This window comes from Caretta caretta, chromosome 1, assembly GCF_965140235.1.
Source record: "Caretta caretta isolate rCarCar2 chromosome 1, rCarCar1.hap1, whole genome shotgun sequence".
NCBI lineage: Eukaryota > Metazoa > Chordata > Testudines > Cheloniidae > Caretta > Caretta caretta.
Genome location: NC_134206.1, coordinates 254,239,194 through 254,256,579, shown reverse-complemented (window position 1 = coordinate 254,256,579; position 17,386 = coordinate 254,239,194). Strand labels below are relative to the sequence as shown.

Sequence of the window (17,386 nt, the reverse complement as noted above, 5' to 3'; positions counted from 1 at the left end):
TATTTTTTTAAGTCCATATCATATCCCATAGCAACAGAAGTGCTAACATCATGCATGCATTGTGTAGGATTACAAGGGTCATAGATGGGCTGTGCTAAAGGATCCTTAATGCAGCCTGATCCATGCTTGTTCCTTGCATTAAACTGGCTCATTCTTTGAATACCTTGTGTGAATCCCAGGCTGTATTAATGTTTCGCTTAATAAAGAGATGATAAAGGGTTAATACATGATTAGTGTTTTAATAAATGGTTAATCAATTGTTATAGAGTCCCACAGGTTGCTTATAACTATATGTGACTCTTTTTACTGATGTGATTGTACCCATCTCTAACACATACATACTGCTTGTGTCTTTAACATGAATATAATCTGTCATAAAAACTTTATAAAGTGGGACCCTTGCATCCTCCTTGTGTGATCCTCATACTTATCATATGAATTAGAGACTTTGAAAAGGAAAGCTTGTGCAGAAGCAGTTTTGAGTAAGATTCATAGTGTCCCAATTTACAACTCTGATGACTAGCCATCTGGAGAATGTCTCCTTTCCTTTCCTTTCCTTTCCTTTCCAAGACCCCTTCTAGATTCTTAAATAAACAACTGAAAGAGAGAAACAACTTGTTGCTGTTATTATTGGAAAGAAATGTTATCTTTATTTATAGCCAGATAGGAAAGAATCAGATCATGTGTCTTGATTTCCTAGATTTCTTGGGACAAGCCTGCAGAAGCTTTGCATAACTGGATCCGAGGGCATGATAAAGTACCTGGAGCTTGGACAGTGATTGATGGCCAGGTATGATATGTGAAATTTAAGTGTTTCCTTACTTTTCATACCATCTTTGTTATTTGCTTTTGTAATAAAAGTTACAGATGAGATGCAGCCTCCTTTTGGTGATCACATGTAACTCCCGTTGATAACAATCAGAATATAGATCAAGTCACTTAATAAAATGTACCTGTGATGGGTTGCCCTCCCCTCCCCGCCCCCAGGGTGCCACTTGTAACCGGGGTACCACTGAGACCACCTGACCCAACAGCCTGGGCTCTCTTTACTCTGTATTGCTGAGGCAAAGCCAGCCAAGCTCTCCTCATGCTTCAGACTGCACTTAACCAGCACACATACAGGTAGGGACACAACCAGCTGCAGCTTTACACACACATGCTAAGGAACTGCCCAGTACTCAAGTGCACATCCTCCTCTGAAGTGCAAACCCAAAATTATACCATCTTGCACTGCACAGAGAACTGCACAGCGTAAGCTCATGAAAATTGTCCCCTTCCTCAATGTGGAGAGAGAGATGCAACAGCTTTTAGCACCCCCAGTTATGAATTCCACACACCAGGTTTTAGACAAAATGAAAACAAGTTTATTAAGTACAAAAGATAGATTTTAAGTGATAAGGGATAGCAATCAGATCAAAGCAGATTACCTGGTAAATAAAACAAGCACGCAAACTAAGCTTAATATACTAAAGAAACTGGTTATAAGCAGCAAATTTTCACCCTAAATGTTGTTTTAGGCAGATTGCAGAGACTTGCTTGCATCTTAAAACTCCAGATATTCCTTTCACAGGCCAGACATCCTCTAGTCTGGGTTCAGTCCTTTCTTTCCCAGTTCAGTCTTAGGTGTTTACAGCAGTCATCTTGGGCAGGGAGACAGTGAAGAACAAACCACGATGATGTCACTCCCCTGCCTTAAACAGCTTTTGCATATGGCAGGAACCCTTTGTTTCCGTAGTTCTGATGCCAGTCAGTGGAAAAACATTGGTATTCCAAGATGGATTCCAGTACCAGGTGACTTGGTCACATGCTTCTGTAGCCATAACTCAGAGGCTGGTTGTAACACCCTCAGGAAGGACTCTCTGTGGGTGATAAACATCTTCTAAGACCTCTTGTTTTCGCTAATGGCCCATCCAGACTGACTGCGTTCTGTCGAGTGGGCATTCCCCAGGTGAAAACCCACTTGTAATTGATATAGTCAATATTCCTAACTTCAGGTTCAGAAATGATACATGCATACGGATGGGATAATCGTATTCAGTAAATCATAACCTTTCCAATGATATCTCATATGCCTTATCTTGCACAAAATACATCATAATTATGCCATACTCATAACAATATCTCTATGAAGAATATGGGGGACATAGTGTCACAGTATCAATCACCAGAAAAATCACGGCTAAGTCCAAGACGTGAGTCCATTTGATAGGGTCAGTTAGTTCAAAGAAAAAATAAAAGCGTGTGTCTGAAAGGGACTGAGCTCTAGTTCAAATCCATAAGCAGAGAGAGCAGAGCCAGATCATGCCAGATACTGTAGGAAATAGCTAGACATTACTGTTCATAATGAGAAAAGGAGTACTTGTGGCACCTTAGAGACTAACAAATTTATTTGAGCATAAGCTTTTGTGAGCTACAGCTCACTTCATCAGATGCATTCAGTGGAAAGTACAGTGGGGAGATTTATATACATAGAGAACATGAAACAATGGGTGTTACCATACTCACTGTATGAGCTATTACCTGTGGGGGGGGGAACCTTTTGTAGTCATAATCAAGGTGGGCCATTTCCAGCAGTTGACAAGAACATCTGAGGAAAAGTGTGGGGTGGGGTGGGGAATAAACAAGGGGAAATAGTTTTACTTTATGTAATGAGATATGATGAGATATCACATAATGATAATGAGATACTAATGTCTCAAGGTAACACCAGAATATAATATTGCGAGCCATTGAAATACAAAATGAATTATTGTTAAAGGATTTTTGGCCTTGAATGCTGGAACCATTTACCAGAAAGAAAAGTAAATCACCGTTTATCACAAAGCTGTTCTTTTCAATTTGATAAAAGGCAGTATGTCCTTGATCCAAATGTTCCTTGTTTAAAATGTTTTAAAGTCATAGAATCATAGAAACATAGGGACTTCAAGAGGTCCTTTAGTCCAGCTCCCAGCACGGAGGCAGGAGTAAGTATATCGAGACCAGATCAAAGTTACTTTAATGGCTTCATGATAGTTGCTTAGCTACCAAACCAGCCTTTGGTTGGCTCTCCCTATGGGCTGGATTCTAATCCTACAGTCCAGCCCGAGTAAGAGGCAGCAGATAGCTGCACTACCCTAGGAGCAGGGCAGGAATCAGATTGTGACTTTGATAGTCACAGCCTGGTCCTGGTTCCTCCTTGCTCAGGATTGGGGAAGTCCTCTGCACCAGTCCATTTGCTAGCTCAGATTGCTTCCCTTTCTGCACTAGCTTCCTTGTGCTCACTGGTACACTGGGACCAGAGCCAAAACTCTGGCCCACCCACTTCGTATCGACCAGGATGAGTCAAGGTTGGGGGCGTAGTAGCAGCTTGCTGGCAGCTACTATCCCTCCCCTACAGGTTCTGGTGATGTAGGTATCCTGTCTAGGGGAGTAAGGGGGGCTCCTTGTGCCCTCTTTGGCCCCTGCACAGGTCCACAGCAGAGCTCACGGTTGAGTCCTAGTAAATAACGTTAGGAGATTTTCCAAGCATACTCAATTTAGTCATTATAATTATTATTTAATATTTATATTACCATATTGCTCACAGGCCCTAATCGGGATCTGCGCCGCACTGTGGTAAGCACTATGTAAACACTGAGATGGATACTGTGTTTGCCTCCCAAAGCTTGCGGTGTAAGAAGACAACACCAGGCCAGGCCCTTGTTTCTTAAGTAGCTGTCCCTCACAGGATTTTCCTGGGCTTGCATTTGGACAAAGAGTTGCATATGGTGGGTTGTGAAGCCCCACAGATAATATAGTCACACAATTTTTGCAGTTTACAAGTAAAGGGAACAAAAGGCCTGTCCCCCATTAACAGCCGGAAAACAGTGTCATTGCATTTTCAGCATGTTGAGAGAGATTTAGAGCCTATGCATCTGTCATTCATTTTGTTTTGTAGATGGTTACTTTCTATGGATCATCATTACTTGATGGACCAGTGCCTCCTGGACAACCGTTGGCAATAAAAGGCACCACAAAATCTGGGCTTATAACCAAAAATGGCCTAGTTCTTTTTGGTAATGATGGAAAGATGGTAAGTGTTCAACAAGATAAATAGTGTAGCAGGGGCGCGGGGGGACACGGGTAAGGGAGGTGAAAAACTGTATGGACTGATCAACATTAGGAGAAAATGTAAACTGTATGGAAATTTCATGCCATTCAAATCCAAATGTAATCTTTGCAATGCTAGTGATAGCAGCCAGGTAATCAGCCATGAACATGTCAATCTTCTGTTATTTCATGAAGAATGCTAAATGCTATTCTGTTCTTTATCTTAGGTATTGTCAGGATCCTGGGTGAAGGTAGGCAGGACTAGTGGTGGGAGCTTGGGATCCCAGAACTGAAAGCAGGGTTCAGAGCCAGGATCAGGGTTAAGAATCAAGCTAATGGTTAAGTCAGAGTTATGAGCAAAGCTGAGGGTCAGAGACAGAGTCAGGAATCTGGCCGATACTGGGTCCGTGTCAGAGTTCCAGGGGTCGATTGGGAGTCAGAATTGAAGTCAGAGCTGAGATCAGAACCAGGAGCTCACTAACAGAGAAGCAGGGTAGTCATGATGAGTAGCTAAGGATTCTCATTGTTGCCTGGGCACTTGCTGGTACGCCCCATGGACTTATACAGGGACAAGGTGCCAATCAGGGATTGCTAAAACCAGTGTCAGTCAGATTACTCTGGGTAGAACTTCCCGCGAACCTCAGCAGATTGTTTGCAGGGAGTAACTAGGTTCCAGATGCCACCAGGTGGCAGCGTGGGGATGGTGGTTGTCCAGTAACCTTGCAGGTCTGTGTTCATGTCCCACTGATCCTTACAGGCATTTCCTTACCCCCCATCATATGTTAATTTCTATGATCTGTTAAATTGTACCTGTATTTACTATAGTTTGTGGTGAAGAAAATATTTAAAGATATCTTTATCACAGATTTGAGATTTCCTACCAGACACTTACTCATTTCATTATTATTTGAATTAACACATTAATTTCTCCTTAGTACGTTTTACAGCCTTTCCATCAACTTAAATCATATCCCCTCTTTTTCAGTTGTTGGTGAGAAATCTACAATTTGAAGATGGAAAAATGATCCCTGCATCTAAATACTTTTCATCTGATGACATGTCTGTCATAGAACTTACAGAAGAGGAGAAAAAGATGGCGGAAGATATCAAGGTAATTCTGTAAACTAGTTCAGCAGGATATTAGTTTACAGAAAAGCATTAAAGATGTCTAGGTACAGACATGATATAACTTTTATTTAAAGGTGCAAGTTATTTCTTAACAAAATATATACAAAAGTACAAGAATGAATGTTAAGCTATTGAAATTAGTTTCAGATGTGTTTGGAGATCAGGGTAGGCGTTTACAAATGTATATATGGTCCTAGAAGCTTTTTCTTTAGATATAAGTGATTGATTCTAAAGACCAGGTCGAGAAGAGAATGATTTTGGATTATATCCTATGAGTGGCAGACACACTTCAAAGCAGAGTCAGAGAACCAGCATGACCTCTCCCTCAACAATGGGGCCTTCAGACACCAAACAAACTGGAGAAGCTGGCATCATTTTTTTCATGGAAACATTCAGCAGCAAGATTTGATCCTATTTCTAAAACAGAATCTGCGGGCTTGTCTACACTGCCCCGCAGTTCAGACTCTGGGGCCGTGAAGATCATTGCGCATGAAAGTGCTGTGCTGGACTCCCCGGTGGGGATGCTGCGGGTTCATACTCAAGGGTTCCTGTAACGGAATGCTACACTGTATTATACTGTTCAGTGTATATAGTGCACCATGTGTGACATTCCATATTTAACCTCAGCCATACGTGGCAGAACATTAAAGGATCTTACGGAAGACACATCTCTTGGGTCTCTCTCTGAGATGAAAGTCCTGTAGTCAGTCTTTGTCTGATACAGAAGTCTGACCTGTACATGGCTGCATAGTGTAGACATAGCCTAAGAAACAATATTTCTTAGGGGTGTGAATTGCCCTATTTGACTCAGTGGAGACAACTTGAAACTGATTTGTAACAATTTAAATGTGCACATTCGCAGCAATTACACCGCCATTTTAACAGAAATATCCATCTAGAGTATTTATTCTATAGCACTACCTCGCAGCCCTTCCCCAGTGCCAAAAGTCCCTGCTGCACATACCCAACTACCAAATCCTCCAGTCCTCCTCAGCCCGCCCTCTTCACACCTCAGGGGATCAGATCCTATACATCTAAAGTGGTGGTGTTATTTGGAAGATTAAGGTTATAAGAAAGATAGGCAAGAAAACTGTTGGTATTGCACTGTATTTTGTTGCATTGTTATACAACGTAATATTAGGGAAAATAATTTTCATGCACAACGGGAATATTTTTATAGTACTACTACTAATAATGGAACGTTATGCTGGAAGGTGCTAATGGCTGTCAAGTGGGTCTTTGAGCTTTAGACTATTGCAGATCTGGTTGAAGCCAATGGGTGTGCTAACCACCCTTCTTTCAGGCTAGGGGGAAGGAGCAGTTAAACCCATTTTATGTAACAATTGCTGGAAATAATGGGAGACTACCGCCCAAGATAACTGGCCACATAGCAAAATCTGAGCAGTTCCCTGGGAGTGATGGCAAATGCACAGCCTAAAAGGGATTGCTTGGCAAGCTGTGTGGTGAGAAGGTCACCAGGAAGCAAGAGAATGAAGCATGGCCCTGAGAGGGAGCAGAGGGACAGAGCTCCTTGGAGCACAGGACTTTCTGCAGAGGCAGGCTTGGAAAATATGAGCAAAGAAACTGCCTGCTGCTATTTGTTCCTACCGTGTTCGGGGAACCAGGACTTTGTGTACGTGCTCTGTAAATGGGTGGCGATTGGGGAGGGCATGGGGGGCATTGCCCCCCCAAACTAGAGGCAACACATGGGGGAGGACATGGAGTCATTTCTGCCTTCTATTTAGCACAGAGGTTTTCAAACTGGGTGGCCCGCTGCCCTAAGGAGATGTGCCCCACAGTTTGAAAACGGTCACCACCTGCGAGGAGCTAGCAGATCGGAAGCTGGTGGGAGCTGCCCAGCCCGCAGCTCTCTTCCCTGTGGAAGCCGGATGCTGGCTGGGAATGGGCGTCCCGGCAGTTCTTCAGCAGCTGATGCCCTATGTGCCAGTGCTCTCCTGCCCCCAACCCAGGTGCCTGTGCACTCTCCCACAACCTGGCAGCTGGGGCATATGTTCCTCCCTGGACTGGATGTCTCTGCTGGGACCTGTGGTTGCTGGAAGGTGGGGAGAGGAGAGCTGTCTGTTCCTACTTGCCTCCTAACAGCCAGCCTGATCTCCAGCCACTCCTCAGGCTTCCGCTCTCACCTCTGTCCCCAATGCATGCATGCAGGGGTGGAAGCATAACCAGGTTCCACTCTCACCTTCATGAGATATTGTGGGAGAGGAAACATATATCAGCACCTACAATGTTTCCATGGCCCGCAACCTCATTCTGCTGCCCCTGATTGCAACAAAGAAATAGCTTGTACTCAGACAACTAATAACATCAGTTCCCCAAATCAAAACAAACCTGCAAAGCCCCGCATGCTGGCTAACTGCTCAGGCCAAAGGGTCAACAGTAATTTCACCTGCCACACTAAAAAAAATGCAAACTGTATACATGCAAATCATTAGCATGGTGGTTACAGCAAAAATCCTCATTTGCTTTTCTGGCTTCCTCTTTTATTATCTCTAGAAGTAATTGATTTTAAAGAAGCTGTTATGTTTAAAAATATACACACAGACCTAGGTTAGTGTCAGTGAACTGATGTTTTATGCCATTAGAGGGGTTTGTTTGTATTAATGCCTCATTTATTTTCTATACTTTTTAGTCCATTTGGAAGGGAATTTTGAGCAATGTTGCTGTAATTGAGGATTCTACAGACTTCTTCAAATCTGGAGCATCCTCGATGCATGTTGTCAGGTAACTTTTTTATATTTTAAATAGCCATGTTTCGAAGCGATAAATGATAGTTGTGACCTTGTTATGGTTCTCATGATATCTGTGATTTTTTTCCTTTCCCCACTCTTCCCCAATCAGAAGTCACAAAACAGTAAAGAGAAAATGATTTTAAATGCATTTTTTCACCACACTAACCACTTCCTTTTCCTACTTCCAGAAACCTAATAAGGTGATCCCAGTGCCACATCAGATCCTTCACCAACCAAAGTCAGTGCAAGATTGGGCCCTTGCCCTGCTTACTCAAGCAATACTCCTGACTCTCATGACATTGTCCTCAATTGGAGTTTTGCCTGAATAACAAGGGCAGGATTAGCCCCAAAACTAAGGGAGTACCATGGCAGATATTTGTAGAGCTCTGACACAGCTAGTCCAAATCCGTGGGCCCAATTCTGCAGCTGTGTGCCGAACTTCCATTCAGATCAGTGGGGATATGCGCAAGGAGGGTTGAGCCCACTATTCCCAAATGCAGTGAGGTCACCATGCTGTGTCAGGTCACATCAGTGAGCATCGCTCCTTTCTTTACCCCAAATGTCCACAGCCATCACATGAGAAGCCCTTGAGAGTTTTACCAAAATCATTGCTATTAATAATCCACCAAATATGACATGATTCACAACTCCTGAGCTGCACTAAATAGAGTGAACAATACCTGCATGAGGTAACAGTGCTGGGAGCTAGCCAGTCAGCTGATCTCTCTGGCACTAATTTGTTTCCCCAGAGAGGTCTGAATGGGGAATGGAATGGAATCTGCTAATCAGACTGGGTGAGCTAATGGATTAATTAGCCCATCATCTGAGGAGTGATTAAAAAGGCACAGGAAGGAAGTGCAAGGGGAGAGGAGCAGGGCTGAGTCCAAGTCCAAACTTTGAGAGCTCTCAAGGAAGGGAGACCACTTCTCCTCTCAGACCCCCGGGGACAGGGCTGATGATACAAGGGACACTGCAAATAGCATTGTTGCACAGAACTGTAAGGGGGTTGGCGCAGGAATCTGAACTAAACTGCACTGTGTGGATAACTAACTGGTGAAGTCTGAGCAGTTTCTGTGAAGCTAGAAGGCAGGAACGGAGCGCATCCTGTTACATGGGACACAATGTTCATCATTTGCCATTTATTCCTAAAATGTTACCTCAGAGTATTTCAAAGCCATTGGGCCAAATTCTGACCCTAATAACACCTCCACAATTGCTGTGTATAACTGAGGACCCCATATAGCCCAATGGCTAGCAGTAATACAGTACAGCTACAGAGTAATAGCATGCACACAAAAAAGCCAACACATTGTACACAACCAACCAAAACCCTACTCCAAATAATTGACTGTCTCAACAATACTTCAGTGTAAAGATCAACCTACTATTTCTCTGCAATTTTCAGAATGATTGAAGAGATCAAACAAAAATATGGTGGACTTCAGCTGCAAAATGAAGATGTGTATATGGCCACTAAGTTTGCAGACTTTATTCAGATGGCTGTGAGGAAACTGAGGGGAGAGGATGAAGAAGAAGAATTAGTCATAGATTATGTAAGCCTTTTTTGGTTTTATTGACATTTTACCCACTTTCTTTGATGGAGTGTTGGGTTCGTTTCTGTAGTTTGCATTTATTTGTGACTGGGGATGGAGGTGAAATTTGGTGAATTCCATTGCTCATGAAACTGGGAGATCAATAGCAGTGGATGGATTCATGCGTATTGCACACGTAGGTATTGTAAACTTCCTTAGAGTGCCTTGCTCATGTATCTCTGTCATCATGCCCACAAAAAATCTGCTTTTCTGAGGAAAACAGCAACAGACTCTCCTCCAAGGAACCCTAGCATGGGGCGGAGGGGGATATGATAGAGATACATAAAATCATGACCAGTGTGGAGAAAGTAAATAAGGAAGTATTATTTACTCCTTCTCCTAACACAAGAATTACAGGGCACGCAATGAAATTAATAGGCAGCAGGTTTAAAACAGACAAAAGGAAGTATTTCTTCACACAATGCAGTCTACCTGTGGAATTCTTTGCCAGAAGATGTTGTGAAGGCCGAGCCTATAACAGGGTTCAAAAAAGAAATAGATAAATTCATGGAGGATAGGCCCATCAATGGCTGTCCAGGATAGGTAGGGATATAAAACCAAATCAAGCTACAATCTTTGCCTAAGCAGCTTCTTCACTTACATCAAGCTATGAGCATCTCTAGTCACTCAGGCAGGAGGATCGACCACTTTTTACAGAATCAGAGAGTGCTTATCACGTTGTCCCCAAAGAGATGGATAACAAAGGAGTCCCCTTTGTTCCCTTTCATAGTCCAGAAAACTTTTGAAATGTATTCTTTGAAAAGTAAACCAAGACAAAGTTCCTCTCCCCTGCTGCTTGTTCTTTGGGCACCAAGCTCTTTCTTCATCCTCTTGTCAATTTGCTTTCTCAGTTGACTTGATCACTTTCTTTACCTTAGATGCAACTGTACTTTCATTGTCCTTTGCTTGTGATTAAGCCATGCTGTTTTCTCATAACTAGAGCCATGCAGACAGGTAAATCTATATTCCTTTGTTAAGGGCAGGCTTGTTTATCAGCTGCCTCCAAAACATATTACAAGAACTTATTTCCAGCACACATACATAAAGTCTTTATGAACAACTTGTACATACATCATGCAACAATATTCGTGACCAGCATGTCACCCGTTTTCATATGATACCTTACAGGTCCCTGCTTGGCTAAATATTCTGCCAACATTGTGTTGGATGAGCCCTTTACTAATTGACATAAAGGAGCTCTTAGAGTCACAGTAACTTTAAACACATAAGTAGGGCTGTTGACTTCAGTTGGATTATAAACCTACTTAGTCACACACCTATTTTAATACCTTGCTGTATTGAGGCTCTAATGATGATTTGATCCTGGATATCCACTAGTAAAACCATACAGATTAATTAATCCATTTAATAATTTGGGCTCATCTCCTCGGAGGAAGTACAATTCCTATTTAGTTTTGCCTTAGCGGTGGATACTGACAGCCATATATGCTGTATTGCCAACCCCAAATGTTCAAAAATTATGAGTCAGGCTCACCAAAAATCATGAAAAGAAAAGGAGGACTTTTGGCACCTTAGAGACTAACCAATTTATTTGAGCATAAGCTTTCGTGAGCTACAGCTCACTTCATCGGATCCTCCTTTTCTTTTTGTGGATACAGACTAACACAGCTGCTACTCTGAAACCTGTCAAAAATCATGAGATTGGCTTTAAAATCATGAGATTAAGTAACAATAGATTTGGGGTTCTTTTTATTTGTTTTCTGCTTTTCCAGCCTTTAGGGTGCACCGAGCTCACATTTTGAAGCCTTCTCCATAGCCACAAGAGCTAGATTTTTTTTTTTTTTTTTTTAAGAATGAAGGCTAAAATCATCACATATCCACTTGACTCCAGGAGCTGGTGCTTTAAGGAAAACAATAATGGTCATGAGACTCACGACAAAATCATGAAATGTTGTGTTTCTTTCACTGATAGGTTTCAAAAAATGTTAACAATATGAATGTGAAGATGCCTTACCAGTGTTTTATAAATGGACAGTTTATGAATGCTGAAGAGGGAAAAACATATGACACTATAAACCCAACAGATGGATCAGTGAGTAATTTCTGCATATGATAAATACTGGCTTATTCTGAATACTACATTTCTGGATAAATAATCTGAAACATTAAAAGGATATTGCCAAGTTGAAAATTATGTAGTACATTTAAAAAGAATCCTTTACTATTTTACAATCAAAACTTTTTAAAAAATTTCTTCAACTTTTAGTTATCTTGAAATGTTAATAATTTAATCTAATTTACTTTTCAGTTTTTATGCTTTTTATTCGCTTTTTGCATTTTAGGCAGCATAGTGAAAACTGGCTGATTATAAACATAGTGAAATTAATCTGTTTTAAGTCAGTTTCACTAGCAGGTTCTCATACTTTGCAGACAGAGCAGGGGGATACTTATTTGTTCTTTTAAAAAATGTTTCCACTGGGATTTTTGTTAGTGTCTTGAGCACATTTCTCTTGGTCAGAAGTTTTGTAAAAGTTTAGGGGAAATTTGCCTTGAAAGTGTCCTTTTAAATCACTTTTTAAAATGACTTCTCAATATGCATATTTTTTTTCCAAAAAGTACCAAATCTTGGCTGAGCAACTGTTAACTGAAAAGTTATAAATAACAGCCCTGATTATGATCTCATATATGCCACTGTAAATCAGGAAAAAAGAAAAGGAGTACTTGTGGCACCTTAGAGACTAACAATTAGGTGCCACAAGTACTCCTTTTCTTTTTGCCAATACGGACTAACACGGCTGCTACTCTGAAACCTGTAAATCAGGAGTAACTGAATTCCACTTAAGTCAATGGAGCTAGTTATACCATTATTAATGAGGCCAGAACCAAGTACAGCCTGAGCAGTTTGGTATTCTCTTAAGGCATCTTAAATATAAGTGTCCATCTATGGTGATACATGTAACAAATACACCATTCCAGGGAGGCAATATCCAGATGGTATTCTAGAATTTTTAGGCATTCTATTGTCGTGCCAGACACTAAGCTTTTCCACGTCTTCATTGTCACATCAGTAAGTTAATGTGATCTTTGAAGAAATAAAATAAGGCATGAGGGTGTGCTCTGCTGTTAGCAGAGTTTGAGGGAAGAGGGATCCAGAATTCTGGCTGTTCACACAATCCTCCGAGTTCCACCACCATCAATGGTGTCTGAGCTTTTCTGAACCTGATTGATCCATGCATAATTGGTAGCCATTAGAAAATTAAATGTTTGTTTATATTTAAATTAAAAAAAAAAAGAGAGAAAGGAAGTATTGCATGTAACACCACTTTAAATGTGAGCTAACACTTAGCTGTCTTGTGACAGATAATAGCAAAGGTGTCTTATGCTTCAGTGGCTGATGTTGACAAGGCAGTAGCAGCAGCAAAAGATGCATTTGAAAATGGTGAATGGGCAAGAATGAATGCAAGGGAAAGAGGGAGATTAATGTACAGGTATGTAAGGGGTGTTGCTATATTTGCTCATGGTTCTTAACTTTATTTTACTTCCTCTGAAAAATCCATCTGAATCTGATGGACGTTCCTTGTCCTAGGGTTAGAGTGGCCACATTTCAGAATTGCGGGGGAGGGGTTAGGGGCTCTGGGATATGGTTACTTTGACTTGGTCTCTGTATTGCAGTGTGGATGTCAGAGCATTTTTAAGTCAATGAAAAAACTCCCATTGACTTTATTGGGTATTTGGCCCTTATTTAGGTTAACAAATAGCCAAAGGTCCCAATCCTGAAGTCAATGGAAATTTTGCCTGAGTTGCAGTATTTTGCAGTCCCACATCATGTTTGTAAGTTAGGTATAGTTGGAGGTGTCGTTTCCCAGTGTTGTTGTTTTTGATTCTCACTTGTGTTTTAATTAAAAGACTTGCTGACCTGATGGAAGAACACCAAGAGGAATTAGCAACAATTGAGGCCATTGACTCAGGAGCTGTCTACACTCTAGCTTTGAAGACCCATGTAGGAATGTCTGTTCAAACATTCAGATACTTTGCTGGATGGTGTGACAAAATTCAGGCAAGCTAATATTTGTCAGCAGTTACCCAAAGTCAGAAACAAATTACAATGCTTCTGTATACTTATTCTTTACTGGTACTGCCTTTTGCTTGTACAGCCCAGAAGAACAACTTTAACACAGGGAAATGAGGCATTCAAAATTGTGGGTGACAGAATTAGAATTTTACCTAGTAAGAGTCTTCCTGGAAACATGATAGGAGCATATTATGCTTCCTATTGGGGAAAAAGGGATTTAGAGTCTAACTCGTGGTGCCAGATAAGCTGGTTGAGAATGTGAAGTGCTATAGAGGAGATGTACCTCCTATTCTTGGTAGAAGGTTATACAGTAGCAATATTCCAGCATCTTTCTCTCTCTGGCATCCCATTAACAGAACAAATCTGGCTGTGACGCCTTCCATGATGGCAGTGATTTTTCTGAAACAAACATGGTTAGGTAATTGGTGCATTTTAGTTTTCCTTTCTAGAGATATACTCTTTAAATCCATTGTCTTTCTTTTAGGGGTCTACAATCCCGATTAGCCAAGCACGCCCAAACCATAACCTAACATTCACCAAGAAGGAACCCATAGGGTAAGGCTGTTGTCTTCTTCCTAATGACTGCAGACTAGTTTTAACCTTGACAAATAGAAAATCCTTTCAAAATCTGTTATGAAAATGTAACTTTTTTCATATTTTTCCCAATCTTAAGAGTCTGTGCAATTGTTATCCCCTGGAATTACCCACTGATGATGCTTGCATGGAAGAGTGCAGCATGCTTGGCTGCAGGCAACACGTTAGTTCTCAAACCAGCACAGGTAAAATCAAAAGGGAAAATGCAAATTATGGGTGTTATCCTCCAGTCCCTACTCAGGCAAAGCTTCCATTCACTCCATCCATTGACTGACCTGTTGCATGCTGTAAAAAAACATGTAAAGCAGTAGCTATTCCCACACTGATACAAGGCACTCATTGTCTTCACTAGTACTCTTGGCACCCTCAAATTAGAGAATACATTAAATCTTTCTGTTTGTCTGTCGATGTCTTTGTTGTGTGGAGCTATGGTTAGGGAAGAGGGGGAGAGGAGGTTGCACTGTGAGATGCATGTGTACTCAGAATATAATTAATCTTGGACGTGAACAACATGAACTCCTTTTTCTAAGGGAATGTCACTTTGTCAGCTTTGTAAAAATATGAACTAATGTAAGATTCATATTGCAATAGGCTAAAACGTATTGCACATTAAATACTTCACAATATATTTAACTAAAATAGCAGACCTAATCTGACTATTTTGTACATGCTTAGGTGACTCCTTTGACTGCCTTAAAGTTTGCAGAGCTCTCAGCTAAAGCAGGATTTCCCAAAGGCGTTATAAATATTCTGCCTGGTTCAGGTAAAGCATTGACCTAATTATTTTTCTGTACAAAATATAGTTCGGTATGAACTGTACTTGAGAACAGTTAAGTAAAGGACTGAGGTGAGGTGAAGTTGTTGGTGATCTAGCTTTTCACCTCTGCAGACCAGTCAGGTGAAAACTGCGGAGTGGACTTCTCCTCCTCCTTAGTGGATCTTTGTTCACATTACAAAACTGATCCATCATTGCACATGTATTCTCTGAGCTGAATGGGGAATGACTGTGGTGCTAGCCAGGGCTGTTTACCCCTCATTTACACATTCCTAATTCAAACAAAAAATATCTAAATCTTCAAAGAACCGTTTATAATACAGAGAAACATAATGCTATTGATTGTAGGACTCCTCTTATTCTCCAAAGCTTGTTGCCAGTAGGAAATATTTCAATAAGATTGTGAGAAATCTAGTTAGCTAAGTGTGACAGATTAGTCGGTGGAGACAATTAAACATTACATCAGCTAATTCACCTCCTCACAATCATGTTTAGACATAAGATTTCCTAGTGAAGACAAGCCCCAAGATAACTGTGGGGCTGATTCAATGAAACAGTACATATGTCAGCTGATCAGAGTTTAAAATATAAACTGGGTTATTCTCTCAGCAGTCCAAGTATCAGAGATGAAGTTCTCGACTCCATTGGTGAAGGGAGGGATTTGTGCCATTGTGGTTTTAGTTTTATTAATCTGAGGTGTTAATAGTAACATAAGTAAGGATACTTCTTTTTTAAATTAGATGCTATTTAACCTGACAGGCCTACTGGACTATTAGAATGTTAAGAATTGTATGTACATTTTCCAATTAGTTGTTTCCCATATCACACGATAATACAGGTGGTTTAGTGGGACAGCACTTGTCTGAACACCCAGATATCCGCAAACTTGGATTTACTGGTTCAACTCTTATTGGTAAACAGATCATGAAGAGGTATTGTATTCATTATATTCAGAAGATGTTTTAGATCTTTTTTATACTGTAGATGAATCAATGTTTGTTTACTGCATTGATGTGCAAACTACATCTTGCACATAATATTAAAATGACATGAAGACTGTGGATGGGAATATATTTAGTCATTTGTCTTCATTAAAAGGTGGAAATATCATTTGCTATTAAGTCCAACTGTCCAAAACCAAAAATAGATATATGCTATACATTTTCACCAGTTGATCTTAGGGAAAATAATTTCATTACTAAAAGATGTCTGAATGTTAATTTTACACACCGTATATACTAGTTCATAAACAGAATTTTTTTAGTAAAAAAAGGAAGCATCAGAGAAGGGGGGTCAGCTTATGAATGGTTATAGAGAGGGGGGAGTGGTGGGACACAGCCCCCTCCCCCTGCAACACAGCCAGCAGAGCCAGAAGGGAAGAGGTGGGGCCAGAGTCTCTCCTCTTCTGACCACACGGCTCTCCCCCAAGCCTCTGAAGCAGCTACAGCTCCAGGGCTGGCAGGCTGTGGCCATACTGCCTGGCCTGCCGGAGCAGCTAGGGCCAGGCCAGAGACATCCTCCCCTGGCCCACTCCACCTAAGGTGGGAAGGGATGGGATGGGGAGAGTGTGGGGGTCCCGGGCTAGGGGTGCGGCGGAATGGGGTTACATGGGGAAGGGTCATGTGGGGAGGTCCCGAGTTAGGGATGGGGTCACGTGGGAGGTGGTCACAGGGGTTACTTCCCTGACCCCCAGTTTCTCCCCCCCTCAAAAAAAATTTCCCCACCAGTTGCTGTCCCGGCCCATTAAGGTAAGCCACTGGCAGGCCAGGACACTTTGTTTACTTAGGTTTACCTCTGTGCCTGCGGATGCTTGAGGTAAACAAACGTCTCAGCCCACCAACGGCTTATCCTGATGGCCTGGGAGCCAAAGTTTGCCGACCCCTGAATTATAGGGTCGGCTTATGAATGGGTCATAAAATTTGCCATTTTTACTTATCCATCTTGGGGGGGTCGGCTTATAAACGAACCGGCTTATGATCTAGTATATACAGTAATTATTTACAACTTTCCATAGCTGTGCAGTCAGTAATCTGAAGAAAGTCTCCCTTGAACTTGGTGGTAAATCCCCACTGATCATTTTTGAGGACTGTGAACTTGACAAAGCTGTGAGAATGGTAAGGTTACTTCAAAGTAAAACATGTTCAAAACCTTGTAAGTGCATCATATTAAGAAGCAATGTTCTAATTCCCTTTCTCACATGCACCCCTCCTCAAGGCTTGCTAAAACACGCAAGAGGATAGCCACACTTTAAGCCTCATACAGTATGTTGAAGCAGGGCTCCCCTTCTCTAGACTGTATGCCAACACAGTTTAAACTTTCGGGGCTTATTCAAAAAGACATGAATGTTCTCCAAAAAAAAAAATTAAAAAAGAGTAAAGGTGGAAAGTGTGTTTCCATGGAATCATGTTAACACTGCAAAAAAATTTATTTTACAAAAAATTGACTC

At 41.3% G+C, this 17,386-nt stretch overlaps 1 protein-coding gene across 1 annotated transcript in view; it reads left to right on the top strand.

Moving 5' to 3' along the window:
* Positions 1-17,386, top strand: part of ALDH1L2 (aldehyde dehydrogenase 1 family member L2) — a 52,026-nt gene that overhangs the window by 23,100 nt on the left and 11,540 nt on the right. Inside the window, exons 6-18 of the mRNA XM_048831906.2 lie at positions 701-790; positions 3,917-4,051; positions 5,054-5,179; positions 7,847-7,938; positions 9,352-9,499; positions 11,472-11,591; positions 12,860-12,987; positions 13,406-13,556; positions 14,056-14,126; positions 14,245-14,350; positions 14,841-14,928; positions 15,779-15,872; positions 16,955-17,054. Of these exons, the coding sequence (XP_048687863.1) occupies positions 701-790; positions 3,917-4,051; positions 5,054-5,179; positions 7,847-7,938; positions 9,352-9,499; positions 11,472-11,591; positions 12,860-12,987; positions 13,406-13,556; positions 14,056-14,126; positions 14,245-14,350; positions 14,841-14,928; positions 15,779-15,872; positions 16,955-17,054 (1,449 nt within the window). The remainder of the gene's footprint in view (positions 1-700; positions 791-3,916; positions 4,052-5,053; positions 5,180-7,846; positions 7,939-9,351; positions 9,500-11,471; positions 11,592-12,859; positions 12,988-13,405; positions 13,557-14,055; positions 14,127-14,244; positions 14,351-14,840; positions 14,929-15,778; positions 15,873-16,954; positions 17,055-17,386) is intronic.